The following is a 23,336-nucleotide window of genomic DNA, read 5'->3' on the forward strand; positions in this document are numbered from 1 at the left end:
AACAGTGATATTTTTTTTTTTTTAAGTAGCAGTGGAAAACTTGTTTTCAAATCTTTACTTAAATGACAGTATGCTCTTTGCTGTTATCACTTGTTCCCTTCTCTGTGTTTGTAACTCTAGCTAAACCACAATCACCTACGATTTTGAGAGGTGTCAATAACACTTTTTCAACTTAGTAAGTGGTTGCTTCATCTTTTAGCTAAAAAGTTTTGGGTTTTGCAGTTTTACCCTGAATGCAAAATGAACTTTGTCACCTGTTCTTCATTAAAATACTCAGGTTCAGATTTCAAAATATTTGTGATTCTGGACCAAAACTTCTTCATATTTTTGGATAACTACAATCACTGCTTTTTGACATTCTTAAAAAAGAAAAAAGAATAATGTGAAGAGTTTCTTGAGGATAAGCAATAAAGGGTGTATTTCTAAAAGCCTCAACTGTTTTTCAAAGTCTTTGAGTACTGATTTTTCTGTGCAGAAATGACTGCTTTTTTATGCTTTTCTTAGGCAAAATTGTAACATAAATTTAGGTGGAAGAAAGGTCTTTGAACTAACTTTTTTGGGTAAATGAAAAAAGTAGCTTGTTCTTTGATTATCTGAGCAGGGAAAAATAAATTTAAATTCTCCATTCATATACAAATATATATATATGCATAAGGGTTTTTTTTATTTCAGTGGCCTCTGATGTTTTAATTGTCAGTAGTTAGCACTCACAAAGCATTTAATGAATTCTAAAATTAAAAATAATATTTGAAATAAACATGACAAAGTATCACAAAATCATTGTAGATTAAAAACTTGTAAGAAAGAGTATGGAATTTTTTATATTCTGACACTTTACATTTTGACACATGCTCTTATAATTTTTTAGCATTAAAACGATTACCCTTATTATATTGAGGATTTAGCAGTTAATTTACTAAATTTCTGTGCTCAGTATAAGCCTAAAAAAGAGAAGAAACATTTTTCTGCATATGATTTATTTTTCCACACACTAGATTAGTTATCTTTGATGATCTTGAAAAGTATACAGTATTGTAGTACATAGTCATGTTGGCATTTCTGAAAGAATTGTTAATGGGTTGAAACCACAGATCTAAGAAATAAGCTACTTTTTCCTCTTTAAAATGCAATAATTATTTTTCCAGGTACTGTTTTCTTCAGGTTCTTTTTTACTTTGTGCTCAGTTTCAAGCTTCTTAATAGCATAACAGTGAAATATTAAGCAAAACAGATGACAAAAGCCAACTTCAGTAGTACAGTTGAAGCTGCTGTATCTTAAAACAATGTTACAGCAAAATGTGAGATTTAAGACATACGTAACTCGGTGAAAGTAACCATTCCTGTATTTATGTAGAGACTAAATAGTTTAATAAAGCATTATCATCCATTTCCTTGGGCTCTAACAAAAAAGAATTAATGATGATTTTTATGTGGCTTTTAATTAAAGCATTAATACCTTATTTAAATTGCAATGATGTTTAGGAAATGAGGATTTGTGTAAACATGCAACCTCTGAAGACAACTACTTCTGCCTCGGCTACTCATCTTTGATGAGAACAGCTTGTACTTGGCTCTTCCTCTCACTTGGGTGGCTGGATCACTGGGTTTCTGTTGCCCTTTACACCCTTTGCAGCACAGCTCCTCTAAGGTCTCTGAGTTTGGTGTCTTCCTGCTGTGGAGCCTGCACTGAGGATTTGTTCCTGATTCAGCAAAGATCCCATCACCTTCTTTTCTGCCCCTCCTTTTGTAACCTGTGAAGAAAATAGAAATGCCAAAACTATGCAGTGACCTGAAAGCAGTTTTCATAAACAAGTCAAGCCAGCCTGAGTAATGAAGGGAGAGAGAAGGAACAGTTCATGTCCTTCAGCCATTCAAAGCTTATCTCCAAAATATAGTTTTCAAGGTAGAAGTAAAAAGTTTACTCTCATGCAGTGAAGATTAATATGTTAAGGGTGATTTCTTTCTTCAGTCAGAACATAGAAGATCCAGCTCTTAAAGCTAGCGGTATGTTTAAGATGCACAGTTGAAGAGACAGGGACAATTTATTTCAGAAACTAAAGATACTTTCCAGTTCCTCTTGCTTATGTGTTTTCAGAATACCTTGCCTTTCCTGCCGTGACTTCAACAGTTTGCTTGTACCTGAGCGAACTCTAGGCTTTCTGTCTAGCCATGGCAACATGAAAATCAATCTGCAATAATTTATTCAGATAATCTAATCCTTTTACAAAAGGGATTTGTGTGAGTTTGCTCTGATCAGAAATGGAAATGTTTGTAAAGGAATGTTTTTAATTAGCTTGGCTATATTCAAAACTTAAATCCTTTGAGACTTTTAGGCTATTTCTTCCATGAATGATACGCATTTTAACCTAAAAGATTTCAGGACCTTAAAGAACACATTTTATTCTAAATATCAGGGTTCCAAAGAGAAGGTTGTTCAGATTATATTGCAAATGAACTTAGTTTAGTTAAAATCTTTTATGTTTTGCAATGGCAACACACTTCCCATTGAGCCAGAATTGTGACTGTACCTAAGGTGCCATTTTAATTTTTGATAGCTGTGGAGTAATCTGCCATTTTCCAGTGAAATCATAGAATGGTGTGGGTTGGAAGGGACCTTAACAATCATCTAGTTCCAACCGCCCAGCCATGGGCAGGGACACCTTCTGCTATTACCTCATTTCAGTTCAATCTCTAGATACACAAACAGTTGCTTAAGTAGGCCGTTAGCTGACTGGAGTGGTTCTCTGATGGCGAGTGATGAATTTATTAATGTTTAAACAAACAAGTCTCAGAATACAAGAGCTGCAGACAAGCGGAGTAGTCCGCCTTACAAACAAGCAAAGGAAAAAAAAAAAAAAAACCACAAGAAAAAGCACATAGGAAGAAAACAATGCACTATGCATAACTTTTTATTGAGCAGACATCACAGCTTTGTGCAGCCTTGCCTTCTCACCAGATGCAGTTTCTTTCTGTTGGTTACATATGATTACTTCTATTCAGACTATTAGGTTCTCAGGTCAGAAAATGTATCTTATTTTTTTCCAAGTACAGAATGGACCTGTTACCTGGCAGAATGGGAGGAATCTCTGCATTGATGGAGGTGATGGCAAGAGTTGCTCTTTAAATGTTGTCCCTTATTCAGAAATCAGACTGTTAAAAGGAGACTTTTTATCAAATGCTTTGGTCACAGTACAGTACATGGTATTTCAATAAAAGGCATTTAAAAACTCTGCCCAAAGAAAAGGATCAAAGTGCGCTACTGTAACTATCGTAAGAGTCTGAGATGAATGAGTGATGTTATAATGGATCTGAATTTAACCTGTCATCCTTGCTAATAGATAAGTAGCATTTTTCTAAAAATTCCATCATGTCATGACAATTCAGCTGTGACATGGTAGCTGTCATAGGCCTCTGAGCCTGTATGAATCAGATACCATTAAAAGGTGCTCATTTGATGTTCTCTAAATAGGTTTATATGCTAATGGTAAAAATATATGTCACTGAACCACATACATTAAAAGAACTTGAAAACCAATTATTGGTAACGGTGTACACTTTGCAAAGGTGCAAAACCCCTAGCATCTCCAGTAAATTAAAGTATGGAATACATACTCTGGAGGACAAAAGAACCATCCAGAATTTGACCATATTTTAGCAATGCTGTACAACTTTCCTTTTATAAAAGAAAAAAAACAAACCAAACATCACAAGACTATAGTTTGCAGAAATTGCAGTGGATGGGGCTTTGAGCAACCTGTTCTAGCAGAAGGTGTCCCTGCCCATGGCAAGGGGTTGGAACCAGATGATCTTTAAGGTCCCTTGCAATCCATTCCAACTGTTCTATGGTTCTATGAAATGGTTCTGCCACCTACACCTACTTCCAGCCACTACTGACACCAAAAAAGCCAAACAGATCCTGAGTAGATCAGTTTAAATCAATTGGATAATAAAAGGTCCCATAGAAAATCCTGTCTGAAGCAGCTATATTAGTCCTAACAGAGAGGCATGTAAACAACTTGTAATTGCCAGAGGCTTTGCTGCTTTGTTTTAAAGTATTCAGATATTGAGAGGAGATGCAGAAGTATTAAGTGCTAACGTAAGCAGTAATTAAGAGAGTAGTCAACAGCTTTGAGATAGTTGGCTGTTAACTTCCAGTATTGTAGTTTTGCAACATTTAACTTTTTTATTGTTGTTTTTCATAGATTGGTTTCTACAATGCTGTAGCCATCCCATGTTACAGCACACTTGCACAGATCTTTCCTCCAACTGGGCCACTACTCCGAGCATGCAGGTGAGTAAATGTACAAGTTTTTGCATAGCATGTAGCTTGGTTAAAGAAAAAACAAACATGCTTTACAAGTTTGGCTGGAAAAACAGACTTTTAATTTTAGAATTTGCATGCAGATAAACAGGGTTACGCATCTCACGTTAATCTGTGCAGAAATCCAGAGGCAATAACCACTGGCTGGGACTATCCAGTGCAGATCTACAGACACAGCTGATTAAATGCATTTGACCCCAAAAGCATTTAGAGGGAAAGAGGTTCAGTGCTTATGTATCCTTATCTAGGCTGGTTCAGTGCAATTTCCCTCTGTGTCCTTTTTACTTCAACATAGTTCTCACAACTAAGATTGGCTAGAATTCTGTTTCATTAAAAAAACATGGGTTTGCATGTGGTTTTATTTCATTTCAGAACATTTTTATTAAAAAGCAGAAAAGTAAAGATCCCTGGAATATTCAGTAATTGGGAGCATAGCATAAGGATAGTACCACTGGGATTTGGGAGAAGCAAATGTAATGTTTTCCTATCAGTCAGCTGGCATGTAGCTTGGGATCTTCTGGAGAAGGGGCAATGGTCCTTAGCCAACTGGTTGCTTGTACCCTGGAATGATCATGAAACTCTTTGTAGGTAGTTCTGTCCAATAATTATATCCTGAACCTTAGCAATCTTTCCTGACAAAACTTATGTTGAAACCAGCATACTTCATGAAAATTTCAGGTTAATCGGTATTCCCTAAAGAAAAACGGTTCATAAAGTGCCACCAATCTTTAGTCACATCCAGGGAAAAGAGGCCTGTTTTCTATGCTCTTGCTAAGACTTTTCTCATAATCTTTATTTTTTCTCCTGTGGTCCTTTCTCTAGCTTGCATTGAACTTTTTCTTTGTCCTGTCTGGCAGATCTACCAAGTCTGTCACTTTCCTGATCTTGTGGATTAAATGACCTGTGTGAAGTGACAGAAGGGTGCCCACTGTATACAAAATACTGTGAAATTTAAGGTAGTGGTTAGCAAGTAATTTGCTTTGCACCCAGACAGTATTTCATGTAGCTATGAGAAGAATATGTAGGTCTGTACCAGTGGGACAGTGGACTATCTTACGAGAAGCAGTCAATATCTATCTGGGAGCCATCATTAAGTCAGCTGCCTCTAAGGTCCCACTGCTGGGCATGGCTCTGCAACCCTTGGATGGATTTGGAAGGGAATATTAAGTAGGATTAGAGACTATACCTCTGCAGTTGTTACATTAATGGGGCTACAGATGGAATCCTGTTTAGTGTCTGTGCTTTAAGTAGAGTGGATAAAGACACAAGCAAATAAGAAAAGATTAAGAAAGAGCTTAAAGAATGTTTTGAGAGCTTATAGTGAGAGACTAAAAAATCTGACATGATGTATTTAGTTTATCCAAGAGAATTACTTTTTCAAAATCTGTGACAGTCTCCATAGTATGTGTTCTGAGTAGAACAAGTTCATTAATTTAGCAGGTAAAGACTATTCGAAGCCCAAATGTTCAAACAAGGAATATGGTGAATATGTCTTTAAAAAAAAAAAAAAATTCATTTGGAATTTTGTCAATTGAAGATCTTAAACCGGAGCTAGGTATAGTTCTAAAAAGAGAAAGGTAAAAAGGATACAGGCCTGAGGCACAGTTACTGTGATAAAATTACTAAGGCCTGTCTTTTCCAGGAGACCGGGCTAGGTGATCCTTCTATTAGTGTCTGTTGTCCTTAGAAGCTATGAAAGTAACAATATCTGGTAAATAATAGGCTGTAATTTGTTATCCTAAATTGAGTAACATGGAAGTATTCATAAGTGCATATTTTAGTGATTCCATCAGTTACAAGATAGCATTAAACACTTGTCCAGTTTCAAAATGCTGTGGAGTGTGTTACTATCATAATGGTATTAAAGTCTAAATCCTGTTTTGGAAGTCAGAGCTACAGTATGGGGTAGGAACATGTACTCCCCGGGCCATGTTGACCTAATATATACGTGTTGGTAGTGTGATTATTGAATAATGTGTATGCTGATAAATAAAGAAGTGTTGATTTCAGTGTGAAGTCAGAGAACATGAAGTAAATTACAGAACCACTTGTAATCCTTTCAGTCTCTGCAAGGTTGTGATGCTTTACAACTGCTTTACTGAGAGGTAGTCTGAGTTCTTGGAAGTTTTCTAACTCATTGTAATCCTTGCTTGAATGCATGTTGTGTCAGCTGTATTGATGGCTGAAAGCTAAATGATCGGTTTTTCAATCCATGTAACTGGAACACAGATTGTACTTTGCATAACCATGTTGTCAGTCAGAGTTTTATACCCACTATATATTTAATGGGTATATGTACTATTGACTATAATACCTACCATTAGAAAGGCAGTAATACTCTCATGAGTGGTTTCCAGTGACCTGTCTCTACTCAAGCTAATAAATATTGTCAAACTGCTTTATATATGTGAAAATTTTTATTTCTTTTATATTATTTGTCAACAGCTGGGTGTACTTTTACTCCCCAAATCAGTATTTATATGCTTTTCACATGGAAATCTCTTGCAGAGTCTGTATGACTAATAAAGTAACCTCAGTGTTGGATGTCAGGAAAGTTCTGGCACTAGCACAATCAAATGGGAGGTTTATATTTGGGTTTATAGTTACTGTAGAACAAGTTGTGTAAGCCTGCCAGTACCTTTGGTAAGACGCATTGTTACTCCACTTAATGGGAACTGAGGTGCAGAGAGGCTAGGATGAGCACTTAAGACTGCACGGTGTCTTTTTCAGGAGCAGCGTTCTGGGAAGACCCATATCTTTTGTTTTCTAGCCATACGGATATCCTTATGAGGCTTATTGGCAAAAGTGGCTTGTAATACCTCACAGTCCATCTTTCAGTACTCAGCTGAGGAGTTTTAAAGTTGAATTGCAGAGTGTCAAGAACCCACATGCATATGTGTTCTAGATGAAAGATTCTCCATGATTCTAAAGATCAAGCATGGACATATTTTCAACAGTGGGTGTCTCTGCAAAAGGCATGATGTCTGAAGTAAAAGCAATCAGACTGGTGGCAGAGATTATATGAACTTTTTCTATTCTAGAAATTATGTTTATTGTTTGGAGTTCTAATTATAGTTATAATACTGATACTTCTGAAAGCTACACTGCCACAGCCTCCAGACTGGGCACAGCTCTGTACAGACACAGCTCCTCACCTTGTTCTTATACATTCCTTAATTCAGATTGCACTGATGCAGAACTGGAGCATAGGTGTGTGGATGGGGTGTAAAATCTCCGTAAGACTAAAGAGCTTCCTGAAAATCCACACCCTGGCATAAAGTCTTCTGAGGAGCAGTTTGATAGTTTTAGCTTAGCCTTGAGATTACCTTCTGCTGTCTGCTTGAGGGGGTTGAGGAGGAAGTGTTGAGAGTTCAGACTGGGAGATGCAGAGTAGGAAATCAAGAACTTAGATCTAATTTCAACTCCCCAATTACTAAAAATGTATGTTATCACAGGGTTTAGGTTACTCCAGAGTGTTGCAAATAGCTGATTTTGCACTAGACTGTTTTTTTCCTTTAGTTTTGACAGGTAACTTATTCAGTGTGAGGAGAGGAATACAGCCTCGTTCCTGTCTGGTATTGCCTCAGTTGCTGACTGAACTGATTTTGATATCACCCCCTCACCAGCAGTGCTCGTTCTTGGAACACAGTGTTTAAACTGCTGCATCCTTGAGTTGTTTGGAAGGCAGACACCAGCTGCAAATAATAGCAGCAGAAGCAGCCAAGGCAGCATGTCAGCATCAAGGTTTTTATTTTGAGAGCCTCTGGGCATTTATTCCAGACACTCAGGAGCCAGGGCTTCATTGGGAGCACAAAGGCAAATTAATCATATTATCTAAATCTTTTAAAAACAACAAAACAAAAAAGTATCAGTCACTGATTTCTCTGAGGTAAAGTAGCAGCAAAGAATCTAGAAGTTTTTCTAGTCCTGTAATTTATTCCACATTTTTAAAATACTCTTTTGTCATTCACTGTAGATCAAAACTACCAGCTACCTGTGTTACAGTGTTCAGAGTAAGTCCTATGTGTGTTTTGTAGCACACGCACTCAGTAGGCCTGCCAAAGTGGCAAATCTATGACAATATATTTATTTTGAGGATGAGGGGAGATGATTTTTTTTTTTTCTCTTTATTTCAGACCCAATAATTTTAAACAAATTTCCATGTGCTTTCAGGTTTCTCAATTATTGATGAAACTGGTATAATTTAAAAATATTTTGGCTGCAATCCTTCTCATTACTTTCCCAATTTCAGGAAAAGGACCTAGAAATAGTGACAGTTTGATTTTGATAACCCTTATTGCCTGATTGTGTGAGCTGAGATTCAACACCATATTAGTGCTGGCTTCATGACTTCCAGTTGGCCTGGAGCACTGGCAGAGCAGGTTTCCATCTGTCTGCAGAAAATGGTGTAGGTGTTACCCTAGAGCAGGGGTCCTCAATCTTTTTAACCAGGGGGCCGGCGCACGGATGAAGTGGCAGGAGGCCATCTGCGGCTGCTTGGCTTCCCCCCCAACCCCCCGGCGGGGGGCGGGGGGGGGTTCTGTAAATACCGGGGGGGCAGATTGAGGACCCTGGGGGGCCATATCCGGCCCGCGGGCCGTAGTTTGAGGACCCCTGAATAGAGGGTACTGGCTTTCTGTGACAGGCTCCATCAGGTCCTGCCTTCCCTCATCCCCAGAAAATGCCACATTTTTTCTAACCCCTTCACTGCACTTTCAGCTCATTGCTGTCTTATCAACTGTTTTGGCAAAGCTGTGACATAAAAATCAGAAGAGCTCTGCAACATAAATTCCAGTGTAATACGATAATATGACACGTAGCACTTTTTACCATCCTGTTTGTTTACTGAAGACATCTGAGACCTGTTGTTTTAGTAACTAGGTATCTGATAGTGAGAAGTTGTGCTTGCTTGCTTTCTCTGTATTGGAAGACCGAATGCTAGATTTGGCCACGGGTTGCAAGCAAGTATTGTCTGCTGTTGGATATCATCAGCATAGAATTCCAAGTCACTGGAGTGGTACTAGTGTACCACAAGTAAGATGATGGGTCTGTACTCCCTTCAGATCATCAGAACATCACCAGCTTGATTCCTCATCATTTTATGTCTTGTGAACCAAACTTTGGACTGGGGGGTTGGCCAGGCTGTGACACTAAAAAAAACTTTCTGTCTTAGGGAAGTTACTTTTTAAATGTAGCAGCTTGCACTACTTTTTAAATGTACTAGCTTGACAGTATGATCACCATAATAGTAATAGAAAGTTGATACTGTGATGTTGGCACACGTCATTTTATAGAGTGTCAGGCAGCCCATGTGCAGGAGTTTAAGAAGGCTTAATGTGCTTCTGTGGTTTCCAGGGAAGGAAGTTTCCTGGCAAAAGTCCTGATTTCTGTGGTGGTTTTGAAAAGGGCCAAAGTACACTGTGGTAAAATCCCTGAAGTCTGAAGTGAGGAAGGCTGCTTGTGTCCAGACTGCTGTTTCAGTCTTTGCAGATGTGTCTCTCTTGGGTCACAGCTGGGTTTTCTCTGCAGCCATGAGGGCTAGAAATCTGTAATGGAATCAGGTGCTGCCTGTAGCTGCAGGGCTCATTCTGGGGAAGGTATACTGTAGGCTTATATATAGTCTACACCTGTATGAGCCACACAGAATTAGAAAATAGAATAACTGAAGGTAAAGGCTGAAATAATCGAAAGATGATAAAATCTTGATGACACTTACCAATATACAGCATAAAGCTAAATCTCAAATTATAGTACAACAGACAGTATTGTTAGGAAGAAATCCTGGTAAACTTATGAACTGTGCTTTACCTTTGACTTCTTTGCATCTCCAGGGACAATCTCAACCAATGGGAGAAAGTAACAAGAGGTGAGGAAGCCTCCATATGGATTCCCTCCCAGTCCCTCGCTCCTGGGACCTCAGATTCACTTCCAGTGAAGATCGATGACTGAACAGCAGCAACAGATTGCTTGAACCTGAAAAGCATCCCTTCTTATTTTGGGGGTTTTTAGTTTTGGTTCGTTTTTATTTGGGGAATAAAAATAAAAAAAAAAAAAAAGAGAGGAAAAAAAAGGAAAAAGAAAAGCTACAGAATGCTAAGAAGTAGATCTGCCTAGGAAGGTAACACTCATGGAGTTACCTCAGCTAAATGACTCTGGCAGCCAATCTCCTGATCTACACTAGTGACACAACATCAACAGAGGGAAAATGACAACCCAGATGTTTTGGAGTCAGCTATCAAAAGAGAACTTACAACTTGTGAATATAAAAGACTGGCCTTATCTCATGGGCTACGTTGCTGAGGCCTTAATTTAAAACTGATGGGGGGGCAGGGAGGGGGGCAGAATAAAATCTTAGGGGGTACTTCTAAATTGTATCTTTCTAGTAAGGGTTTCAATGGTACTTTTATTATACCGTCCTGTGGCTGGCTTTAACACCAGTGTCACTTGGGAGTTCTTGGCTATAAATAGAACAATATACCCATTGCTATTGTGAATGTTTATGTGTGATCTACTTGTAATCAGTTTGAATTCCAGCAGAATCCTTGGAGGCTATCATTCATGCTTAGGTTACAGTGAATTCTCTTGCTGCAAACTAAAGGAAAACCAACATTCAGGTTAAAGTTTCAAAGTACTTCATTAAGCATCATGATGCAAATTATCTGTCACTTACATGGCAAACGTTGAAAGAACTAGTGATGGTGCTTTGTTCTTCAGAATAGTTTATAAAGCTAGACAACTCCTCCCTTTAAACACTGGAAGTACTGGATATTTATCTCTGATATGAGAGAGTTTCAGGTTGGAGTTTTTGTATCCATAGTGACAGAAGTATCAGATTAAAATTTAAATGTGACAGCAAAGATTTCCTTGCCTAGCTCACAATTAAGTAAAGTCATAATTTTTATTTCTACCTGCTGAGTTGTATTTTAAAAGGTATTGGAGACATACCCGAGGTATGCTATCTGCTGGGAACAAAAGCTTTGTCAGAAAAGTCAGGTCTGATAAGAGGGATGGTGGTACCATCACAATAAATCAAAAATGTTTTTGTATTGACTAGCTTTTGTGTTGCACAGTAACACTGCATGTCTTCTGCTACTCTTTTCCCCCATCCTGAGATGAGTGAAATTACAAAAATTCTCCATTTGTCTGTTTTCTTTTTTTCCCCTAGTACAGAAAAATTTCCAGGGCTTAGAACTGCCTTTCTTAGTGAAAGAATAGCTGACTGAAGAAAAGTACGCTAAAATAGTGTGTTTACAGTTCTGTGCTGACTTAGGCTTCAGCCTTACAAACCTCTGCACAGACTTTAAGACCTTGCATTTAATGCCACTCTTTTAAATTTAGTGCAATTTTGCAGAGTATGTTTCAACAACACTTAATTTGCCTTCATCTTTCCCTTAAAAATAATGAGGAAAAAAATCTTCATATTGATCCATACAGTAGGTGAAAACACAGGCTTTGCATACCTTTCACATACAGCCTATACTGCATTATATGCTTTTTCACAGGTAATACACTTTTGCAGTGGTTCCATGATAACATGGCCATTTGTGTAACTTTAACAATTAATAGGGACTTAAAGACAGAACACAGGTTCTCTTCTTCCATCTCATGTCTGTTGAGCTGTGTTGCTCTAATAAGCATGCCATCTTATGGGTTTCATGTAAATTACTTGGACTCTTGAGTTTTGCCTTCTGTTATGGTCGAGCACATACCAGTATCTGTACATGTGTACAGTATGTGATAAATAATTGCATAATGTAAATGCACCTAAGCCTTTGCAGTACATAGATATCCCAGAGGTTGAGAATTCAATATGAAGTTATCTTACTTGTATGAAACAGATTACCTAGCAGCAACCCCATAATTTTTTTGTTTGCTTTACCAATTCTAAGTGCAGAAATTCATTGTTAACCACAGCAAATTAGTTTGGCATTTTTTAAAAAATGGCAGGAAACACACCAAAGTAGAATGAATAGTATCTCATGCTGTGTCCTCTGCTTTAATCCTTAGCAGTTCTGTTTTAAGTAAATCATGCAGATGCAGCCTTTCATCTGCTGAGTACTTGAGACGCAATCCATGGTTCCTAATTTACATGGAAATTATCCAAATCCACAGTGACTACAAAAATACTCTCTACAATTCAGATACCCCAACAACTGGATGGGTAGTTTTTCCTTCATGGGTTAAGTATAATTGCTGCTATTCTCCCTCTTTGAATGCTGATATTACAAGCATTGCAAAAATATTGCTTACCATTCTGTTTCTGTGTGTATGTTAAGCTTTTAATTAATCTTTTACTCATTGACAGTGAAGGTAACTTCACTAGTTCTGTTACTTACCATTCAAAATATTTGGCAGTATCACATAATTTATATTTTGAAGGTTATAAGTACTGATACAAAACATGTTTCCCTAGCAAATCTGTCAAATTGTCAGTAATTTGTTCTATTAATGTCTCAAGTCAATCAGGTATTGTTTCTAATATAGAACTATCCAAACCACGTAATATATATGTTTGCTATAGTACAATGTCCATTAGAATTAAAAATTATGGTGTCAATAATTGTGGTTTGGTTTGTTTCCCTGATGTGTAAAAGGAGAGAGGTCATGACAAAAATGTTACTCTCTGTTAGCACCTACACAAAAAAAAAAAAAAAAAAAGCACCATGATGGGCTGTATTTTCTAAGCAAATTTAGTCTGCCTCAGCATTTACAGAGTGAAGATTCAGATATGGGTTGTTTGTTTGTTTTGGGGTTTTTTTTGTAGGAGCAGACTTATACCCGTGATTCCAAATTAAAAAACACCAAAAATTAAAACTCTGAAGCTGCATTTGAATTTCATGGCTTAAGTTCATGTTGAGATTTGACTATTACAAATTCTGAATGGAACTCACAGATAGTGTAAGACATCTAGGTCTGTAAGGCATCTTAAATTAAATCGCCAAAAGCCATTCTTCCTTGCATTTTTATCCTGCTAAAGCTGATTTCCCCAAGATCAATAAGAATGTATAAAAACCCTAACAGATCTCTCCTTTCCTGGAAGTGTTAGACTTTATACTCCCAGAACTGCATTATGTTTATTGACAATTCCAATCGCTTTTCCCTTCTAAGCCCAGTAAAGGTAAAAATGCTGAAGCTGTATCTGAGCATTTCTAATCTATTATGAAATCATGCCTGGAAGGTATGCACTAAGTGAGAAAAGTAGTTGACATAGCATGTTCCTCATCTGAGGTGTTGCATATTTTTTTACAGTGCTGATAGAAACTGCACTGTTATAATCACTCTGTGAATTTTGTTCCATAGTGCAACGTTCTGCTGTAATGGTTCAACTCATGGCAGTATTATTATTTTTTTTATAAGTGACCATTATAGAAATGCAATAGATTTTTTTAGTAAGTATGCGATAAAACATATTTACATTGGAGAGGACATGCAGTGTGGATTTCATCTTTTTATGTAGCACAGACTTCTGTCATGTGTTTAAACTTAGAACAGTGTGATCAGTTTGCTGTGACTGCATTTAGAATATTTCGTGTTAAAATTGTAGGGATAGCAAGTAACTATTCATGTTAAAAAATAGATTGTTAGATGCTTAAAACAATTATGACCCTCTTGAAATAATGCATTTGCCTCAAACACTGTGATACAGAAACAGTTCTGTGAAGTGAAACAATTAATTTACTCATTCTAAACACAGAAAAGGCTTTCTGCACACTACTACAAGGAAGTTCATGTTCAAACTTTAAGTTATATATCCCAATCTAGCAAAGGCACATCATAACTCCTGTTTTGCTTTTTGACCAAAAACTGTGCTCGATTGTAATACGGGTGTATACTCTGTCAAACAACCTAAAATAACAGGCTGCTTTCTAGGGTAGATCAAACTGATTTGTAGAGTAGTTTCATATATATTCAAAATTCAGGTTGGGCTGTTATGTGAAGAAGAAAGAACTTCAAGGTAACAACATTCAACTTTACTACAGTTAGTGAGCTGAAAAAATTGTTTTATATATATATATATTTACACACACATATATATATATATGATACATATAAAATATCTTTGTAAAAAAACAAAAATATGCAAGTGCAATAATTTAAAGAGGTCTTAACTTTGCATTTATAAATTATAAATACTGTACATGGTGTGTAATTTTTTTCATGTATTCATTTGCAGTCTTTGTATTTAAAAAACAAACCTAAACATTTACTATTACGTTTGTACAATAGAACAGTAAGCATTTATTATGATACAGTTAAGTTGTAAATAAATTCACAAACCAAACAGCCAGTACATATGCATATATGGGTGTCCTATTGTGAAACCTGTTTTTGCTTTTACTGCTGGCTTTAGCACAGCAAGACTACTTCTGTGGATATGTAATTATACATATAAATATATGTATGATACATAAAATATATTTAGAAATGTTCATAATTTTAATTGATATATCTATACATATACTTTGGTGTGAATATTACTGAATACAGAGTTTTTTAATATTATTTTTCACGTTTATTTTTGCTATTATTGGGAGTGGAAGTGAGGGATGGGAAAGTGTGTGTGTATGTGTATACGTGTGTTTATACCACAAGTAAACCACAGGAGAAAGGGATTCAAAACATAACAGAATCCTTTAAAAAGGTGGTGCCTGATTTTCCATGTAATTGCAGTTTATGGATTATGATGTGTTTTCGCAACATGAAAGTTCATTCTTTTTTAAAAGAAAAAAAATATATATTTTATCACCTATTGCAAGTTCACATTGTCACAAACTGCAAAGGGATCCACTTTCCTGTTAGCCCTCCTGCTGGCAGAGAGCTCACCTTGCTGTTGACAGATACTTCCACACAAATTGTTGCTTTGCCACTGTCAAATGGCAGTACAGCTGATGCAGAATCATTTGCTACCTTTTGGGAATTATGGACATGCTCAGATGCTGAATTGTAAGAAAAAATAGTCCTGCAGCCGAATTTTTAAGGTTTGCTAGTCCAAGGTGATATAAGGCTTTGACAGTTGGCAATACCCTGGAAAGATGAGGTAGGTTCAGGGAACCGTAAAGCACAGTTTTGAACACATCAGCAGATATTTATAAAATAGGTGAAAAAAATGAGGGGAAAAAAATATCCTGTGTATTTACCCACCTAATACATTGATTTGTTTCAAAGATCTCTTGCACTGTTCATGTTCGGTAAACAGGGTAGTTGCCGTTCATAGGCCTCAGAGTGGCCTTGTGTCTATGGCTCTGCATGATCCTTCCATGCTCTAAAATGTTTGGCCTGGGATAGAGCGTTCAACCTGAGCTCTGTCTCTGGTTCTCAGCGTGGTCTCCAAATGTTCCTGGTCTCCCTCCACATGAAGGAAGTCAGCATTGCTAGGACAACTTCACCAGGAACAGGTTTCCAAGACAACTCTTTTGGTCTAAGTACTGCATAAAGTTGTCAAAAACATATTTTTACAAAATAAACTTGGGTTTGTGCTGTTGCGGCCACCCCTTCCAGAAAGCTGTGTTTGCTGCAGGGGACATGCTGCTCGGGCTAACTTGTGTGATGAAACAGAAACTGCACTGACATTTAATGCATATTTTTAGCTTTTTAAGTTTTGAGAGATAGGCAATAAAAGGAGAATGTTTCTGTAGATACTATTAACTTGGTCCTTTCCACCTGTTTTGCTGTTGTTGGCAAGGAACTGTAGGGTGAAGTCAATTAATGACTTTCTGGCCAAGCTTTTAAAATTGGTGGCTGTCAGTCATATGCCTTTTCATATTTTTCTGCTTGTCATGCAGACTTAGCTCTTGTAGCACAGCATGCTGTGTTGCCATTGATGGTCACTGACCAGTTAGTATGCTTTTTTTAAGATTGTTAGCCCTTTATTATTGAAAAAACATCATCAGAGACTAATAAAAACCAGCCACTGAATACATTCCTTTGCAGATACTGGAAAATATAAATGTAAAAACACTTTTAACAAGCTCATTGAAGGGAGGAAAGGAGCATTTGTGTTGGTTTTGAGGAACTTTGAATTAGGCTTATGTGGATGTATCCAAGTGCTCTGTGAAATCCTGTGCTCATTTGAGTCAATTGTAAGGGGAAAGAGACTTAAATTGATTTCACCTGTTCAATAAGTGTTGGAAATTACTCTGTTTTACTTATTTTGCTGAAGACAATTACTAAGGAGAAATTCCCCTTCCTCAGTCTGTAGTCTCTCTTCTTTAGACTAGGGAGAAAAGTGTTTTTTTCAATGTGTTTCAGTAGTGCTCTAGGAAGAGCTGCCTGTACCATGGATGTTGCTTATGAAGATTAAATTCTTTCTTTCTGGGTCAAGAACGAGGTACAGAGAAATGCTTCAGAAGGTAGTTGGTGTGTGTGTAAGACCTGTTGTTTAAAAGTCTTCTAAAAGAAAGGGGAAACCTGAGATTCAAGAACTTTGAAAAGAATGAATTATACCTGGTAAAGTTTTCCTCTCATGGTTTGTTTTTTTGTTTGTTTGTTTCTAACTTTCCTGGAAAGGCTAAATGATTTTCACCACATCATCTGTTGACATTCAGCTGGCATTAATTATTTTTATTTTTTACAGCAATGTAAACCCTGTGAATGCAGGTGTGAATATGATGTTTGTAGAGCTCCCTTGAGCTGTATTTATGCTGCTTATGGAAGCGACATAAGATGTTAATAAACACTATTTAATAAGCATATGGAAATGAAAAAAAATAGGGCTTGTAAAAGAAATAATTTTTTAAAAAGCCAAGAGACTCAATATCTGTCCAAAACCTTTGAAAGTTTTGCCATACATTAGTAGCAGTGGTAAATGTGGTGCAGCAGTGAATATGGGTAGTTTGGAATTAGTGCTGATGGATGAGTTGATCATAAAGGAGAGAAATGGTCCATCAAGCAAACCTAAACTTCCCCGTAGTTTGAGACTTGGAGCTAATCCAGCATACCTGCTAATGTAGTTTTGCTTCCTGAATGTGTAAGGACAGCAGTCTTCACTGAGTTTGTTCTCAACCTTTTCAATACTGACAGATCAGAGGGAGCCGACCTAGTGTTTAGAGGTGGTTGCCATTCTAACCGGTGCTTCACCTGCAGCTCAAGATTTTTTCTGTCCTTCACCAAAGCACAAAACCGCCAGCCTCAGAAAAGCAAAAGATACTGTACTGCAGACTTAAAGAAAGCTTCATGCAGGAAAACTAACATCCTGTGAGAGTTGCGTAGTTGTTATCTGAAAGCTTCTAAATCAGTTCCTTGAAATCATTAAATAGAATTTGCTGATAAGGTTGGTATTTTCTGCCGTTTTCCTTTCTGCTTTTTTTGTCCTATGCATTTGCTTTCCTGGTGGAACAATTTGGTGTTTTTTCACCTTTGAGGGCTGCATCAGTAAAACAGACTGCCATCCCTACAGCTTCTTCTACTCTCTCTGGTTCTGTGGTCTGAATTAATTCCCAGTGATTGGGAATTCAAAGTGTAAAGCTATTCTGCAGGGCTATGCTTTCAAGGTTTGTATAAAGCATAGAGAACAGGGTGTGTACCAAATACTGAGTTAATGGGCTGGAATTGTGGAAAGGAGACCTTAGTTTGTTTCTGCCCTGAGAGTAATAGTTTGCATGCAGTATTGCATACCTGAAAAGCCTGGAATGAAGCAGATGCTGTGGCATGTCAGGGTAAGGTGAGGGCAGAACTAAAATGAAGGACTCTGCATATAGGGAAAGCTTCTCTCACCCACTGGATCGCCTAAAGTAGGGATGCTGATTTAAAGTCTCAGCTCCCCACCAGTCTTGCTGCATGTTGTTTTGCCCTGAATTGCATAAAGGCCTCGTACAGAATGACCCTCTGCCTCACAGCAGTGCCATGTAATGCTTATCATGCAGAAGAGCTTTCTGAATGCTTTGGAAAGTGCCTCTACTCAGAGTTGGCATAGATTAAATGGATGCGTTTGGGGATCCTGGTGTTTTTCTTTTGAAACTGAAACTATATTACAGAGCTGTTTAGGAAGTGACAAGAACAGGCTGCAGAGTGAGATCAAGAGCATTTTTCATTTCCAAGACCTTTTACCAATTTCCTGTATTTAGCTGATCCTGCATTACCTGCGTCACAGATGTGTATCTTACTCTTTTTGCTGCTAGCTTATAGTGGCAGTAAAACAGAACAGAGTTTGCAAAACTTTGCTTCAGCTTCCATCTCTGTTTGGTATCTAACCTTAGTCTGACAAAACACTTCTGACACTGATAAGAGTTCCACCTCCTCAGGAATACTGATGCTGCAGGAAATGCTGTGGCAGACATCCTCATGGTAAACAAGAAAGATTTTTTCACATTCTTTCAACTGGAATGTGTACCAAAAGAGGATCTGTGTTGCCTTTTTCAGTTAAGTTAGTCAATATAAACCATACCACGGGAAGACTGGAGCAGACCATTATTTCTTTTGCAGATGTGGGAAGGCTTTGTGTCAGTGACTTGTCACCAACTGTTTTACTGTGGTTTAGTAGCAACTCTACATTTTAAACAAGAGAGTCCTGTGACTTAAGAATGCTGTAATTTAGTGTTTATGCTGCCACATTCAAGGCAAATGAGGTTGACGCTGCCTGCAACTGTCTATTCTATGATCTTTACAGAGTAGGCTGATGGCTGTAACCTATTTTCTCTATTTCCATAAGTGATACCACTGCCATGCTTGTCCTGAATTGAGGGGAATACTGATAACCCCATCACAGAGAGAGGATGGGCTGCGACTGACTGAATTATTTTCCTTTCTAGAGCTTGTCTCATCAAGTTATCCTGGAGATACAGTGGTTGGGAACATCAGTTCCACTAATGTCACTTGCACCTGAATATAAAATACACTGAAATAAATAGAATATGCCACATTCTGCAATAAGATTAGAAACCAGATATGAACTGTATATTTTTCCCCATGACCCTACAGAGCTGGTCCAAATCTTTCACATGCTTTTTCATGTGCATAAAAGGGCACACATTTTTAAAATGATTACCCCACAGCCTGTATGGTTCTTTAGCACTGTACCCATGTTGCATTTGGTGCTTGTTTCAAACACAAGTAGCCTTGGAGAAAAATGTAATGTTATAATTTCTGCATGCCAAGAAATGGTGAGAAGGAAGTGCTTGTGAAAACTCTATTAGAGAGTTTGGAAAAAAAAAATATTTTGGGAAAAAAAAATTATTCAGAGGACAGTTGCATTTAACTTGATAGTAAACCACCTGGATACTACTACTCCAGCTATTATGATTGCTGGAAATAATATAATCTCAACATTTATTGGTATTGGTAAACTCAAAATCTATTGGTAGCAACAGGCAGGGAACACACAGAAACAGACTTCATAACTAAACTATGAAAATCAAACTACAAAAGCCAAAACATTGGTGTTTTAAAATGCGGAAATGTTTAGAAATCACTTTCTCAACTACTTTCAGCACATGGTAATCCCCAGCTTGCTGGAAACGCAAGCTCGTTGGAAAAGCAAGGTGTTGACAGGGCAGGGAAAGCTCTAGGAAAGCTGTAGTCACTTTTCTGTCTTGAAGTCACATGTGCCTGTGTGATACTGCAGCTCGTTTAGCACTGGCTCTTCAGAGCAGTCTAACCCAGAAACTGTTCTGTCACTGCGTTAATGGGATTGGAGAGTGCTCGGTGTGACTGCAAGTCCTCTCTGTTTGACAAGGAAGAGGCAAGTACTACCGTAAAGCAATATCTGCCAATACCAAAACAACAAGCAGTGGACACAAGCAAACCAAATATATCCCTGTGCAGAAAAGACTTTGGGACAGGAGTCCATGGTGTTGCTCATCTCTGCTCTGAGTGGTATTAACTAGTGGAATCTACAGGAACAGAGCTGATACGAAATCCTACCCAAAGCGCCTGAGCCTGCACTGCGTTCCCAAACAGGTATTCTTCTGACCCATGGGGCTGATAAAGCCTGGGTTCCTATAGGTTTGCATTATTATTCTTAGATTTGAAAAATTAAGTTAGGTTTTCTGCTATCTTTACACACAAATTTGAATTTCTCCTCTGTTTCCCGTTACAATGCGTTTCTTGCTGTGCTTTGGCTGTGATACACAGACTCCCATATTCTGTAGAAACTGGCCAACAAAATGAAAAGTTTTGGGGTGGACCCCAGTCCTCTCTCTAAACAGCTTCCTCTTTTATAGAACATTGAACTTTGTTATTTTTGATACTGTTCCCCTCTGAAGTTTGGATGAAATCGGCCAATACGTTCAAAAGGTTTACGGAAGGTGCATGAAGACAGCAGGCAGTGGGAGGTCTAGTCTGACATTGCTGGAAGGCCACCTATGATGGCAGACTGCGCTTTACAATTTACTTTGACTTTAGAATAGAGTAAGATCTGTTGAAGACCCACATACTGTATGAATGCCAGGAACTTATTTTTGGCATTCCTAATACACAAACTAAACAATGCAACTTGCCTGCAGTATCTCAGAACAAGCCTGGGCTTACTTTGTTTTCTTCTGTTTAAGATGCATTGTGTAGAGGTATTTTACCTCTGTCTGCAGTGGAGAACAATGCTTCCTAACAGATAAGTCTGGGTTTCAAGTGCAGCAATGCTTTTGACTACATACAGGTTATGTTTCTGGGACATAAGTGTGATTATGAAGCTGGGATGGAGACAACTAAGCAGCACATATTTTAAAATGATCTTAGATTTTGGCTTAAGGACTTCTAGTTTAGTCTAAGGATTTAACTTTAGAAACTCTCTTAGATCTAATCCTGGAGCCTGCTGGTGTTGACACCAGCCTTCCCAGTGGTACTGATGAGACTGAATGCTGTGGCTGCTGAATAGCTGAGCTGCGGTGTTGTCCCCAGATCCTGTAAACACTTTATGACAGGTGGGCTGTATGTATTTAAGGGCTCCATTTTGTCCTTTGTATAAAGCCTGCCCTGCCCAGCAGACAGGTTGGAATTATCTCAGTCCTATTGTAAGCCTCCTGCTATTTTCCTTCTGTACCCTAGAGCCTTCAGCTCTTCCTCGTCCATGCAGAAAAATTGGAGCTGGATCCTGGCTGTGTTCATGGAGAATTTTCACAGAAAGGTCTTGCTGACTTCTTTCATAAAGACCAGTTTTAGAGGTGGGTTGGTACAGGTTTAAATGGCTGAATGTCTGTCCCTGAAGTCTGATGTCCATTTAGCCTCCAAAGGTAGCAGTGTAATTAGCAATGGTTGGTAGTGGCCTCAGAAGACCTATGCTAATAATGCAAATGCTGCTTGCCCCCGTTCCCCAGCATGGAAGCCTGCCTTTGACAGAGGTGCCTGTCTGAGCCTGCCTGGGCCACTGCATGACCCAGATTACACATCTGGCTCAACACAGCATCCAGCCTGATTCTGTGCTGCAGATAACTGAGGAGGAGCCTGCTCTCATCCTGCCGCTTCCATGCCCCGTAGGGCTGCCTCTGCTTAATGCAATGGGCCTGTGCAGCTCTGCACTGCTTCATGGATCTGAGTACGAGGTCAGTAGTTTGGTTTCGGCCCTTCACCAGCGCTTGCAGAACAAATACTTCTGACCCTTCAAACGGACTCCTTGCCCTCTGGTTGATTGTGTCTTTTTCTATGTAATAACTATATGAAATTAAGGTAAATGGAACTTATGACTGTGACGAAGTACATAACAACCATAAGATATTTGCCTTTCAGGGCACTGAGGTGAAAAATAATATCCATAAAACTTGCAGCAATAGATCTGATTTCTTGACAGCCTTTTCTGTTGATCATTGCAAACAAAAGTCCCATGTAGCACCAACAGCAATGGAAGGAATGCTGCTGCTTCTTCCCCCCTTACACAAACATAGTTTGAGAACCAGGAGTAATAGCTGAGGGATAAGAGAGGCTTTGCATCTTGGCGCCTACACATTTCACAAATAACAAAGCTATACTGACTTAGCTAGATTTGTGGTCACCATATACAGGAATGCTGGCTGGAAGTGATCACTGCTGAGTGCATATGGGAGGTTTCATGTTTATTCTAAACTATAACTGGGTCCAAACGCTTTGTGACTCCAGTCTGCAGGATGGATGTCAGCCTAAGGACAGCCTCTTGAGTCAAGCAGGTGTGAAGACCAGTGCTGTGGTCGATGTTTACTAAAGTAGTTGTCATGTAGTTTGTCAGGAATGAGGCGTGCAGTCTGATATTACTCAAAAATCTGGAGAAGTGGATTTCATTAGATGTGCTTGTAGGACTAATGTACAAGCATCAGGATGGTTGTTTGGTTTTGGTTTGTTATTTTGTTTTCATGTGGTTGGGTGTTCTTTTTTTAGTTCTTCCTTTCTACCTGCACCAGGAACAAATTACGGGATTTTCAAGCTAATGCGTATGTGATGGGACAACTGTGCTAGAGAAGATGTGGTCTTGGTCATGGTCCTAAAGCCAATCAGACATGTGTCTGTTTATCTGTTAGGGAAAGACTATCTCCCACTTCATTTCTCATGCACCCACACTATGTCATCAGCTTGTCTACCTTTTGATTCAGTAACTTGATGTGGGTTCAGAAATCTGGTCTGACACTCGTGGGGGCTGTTTGTCTATGGCTTTGCTAGATATCAAGCTCTCAAGACTTTCTATAATTTGTTTTCTTTTATCTCTTCCACAGACCATTTACAGTATGGTTTTCCCCCTCGTTGATTTTAAGTATACAGACTTGTCTATAGCCCGTTTCCCCTGTAGCAGGTCCTATTGATACACAGTCACCCTGTCACCTGAAATTCTTGGAGGGGCCCATGCCCTGACTCCATCCTGCTTCTTGGTCTTTCACTAGATACTGGTGTGTCTGTCTGAGGATATGGGAATTCAGCTTTGCTGTTTCTGTTGCTGGTCCTCCACACTGCACCCACCCAACACCTCAGCTCAGTCCAAAGCTAAAAATCTTCAGTCACTGACTGCTGTCAGCAAAACAAAGCAGGAAGCCCTCTTTCCTTAAAGGTTAAAATATTTGTGATATAAAATGAAAAGGCTTGGTGCTCTGTCGATGAAAGGAATCTCCCAGACAGGAGCACTATAT

General features: G+C 38.4%; 1 protein-coding gene across 1 annotated transcript in view; it reads left to right on the plus strand.

Moving 5' to 3' along the window:
* Positions 1–14,823, plus strand: part of PDE10A (phosphodiesterase 10A) — a 194,757-nt gene extending 179,934 nt beyond the window's left edge. Inside the window, exons 21-22 of the mRNA XM_040598856.1 lie at positions 4,202–4,290; positions 10,152–14,823. Coding sequence (XP_040454790.1) covers positions 4,202–4,290; positions 10,152–10,269 — 207 coding nt within the window. The 3' untranslated portion in view covers positions 10,270–14,823. The remainder of the gene's footprint in view (positions 1–4,201; positions 4,291–10,151) is intronic.
* Positions 14,824–23,336: the final 8,513 nt, after the last annotated feature.

The sequence above is a fragment of the Falco naumanni genome, chromosome 6, assembly GCF_017639655.2.
Source record: "Falco naumanni isolate bFalNau1 chromosome 6, bFalNau1.pat, whole genome shotgun sequence".
Classification (NCBI taxonomy): Eukaryota; Metazoa; Chordata; class Aves; order Falconiformes; family Falconidae; genus Falco; species Falco naumanni.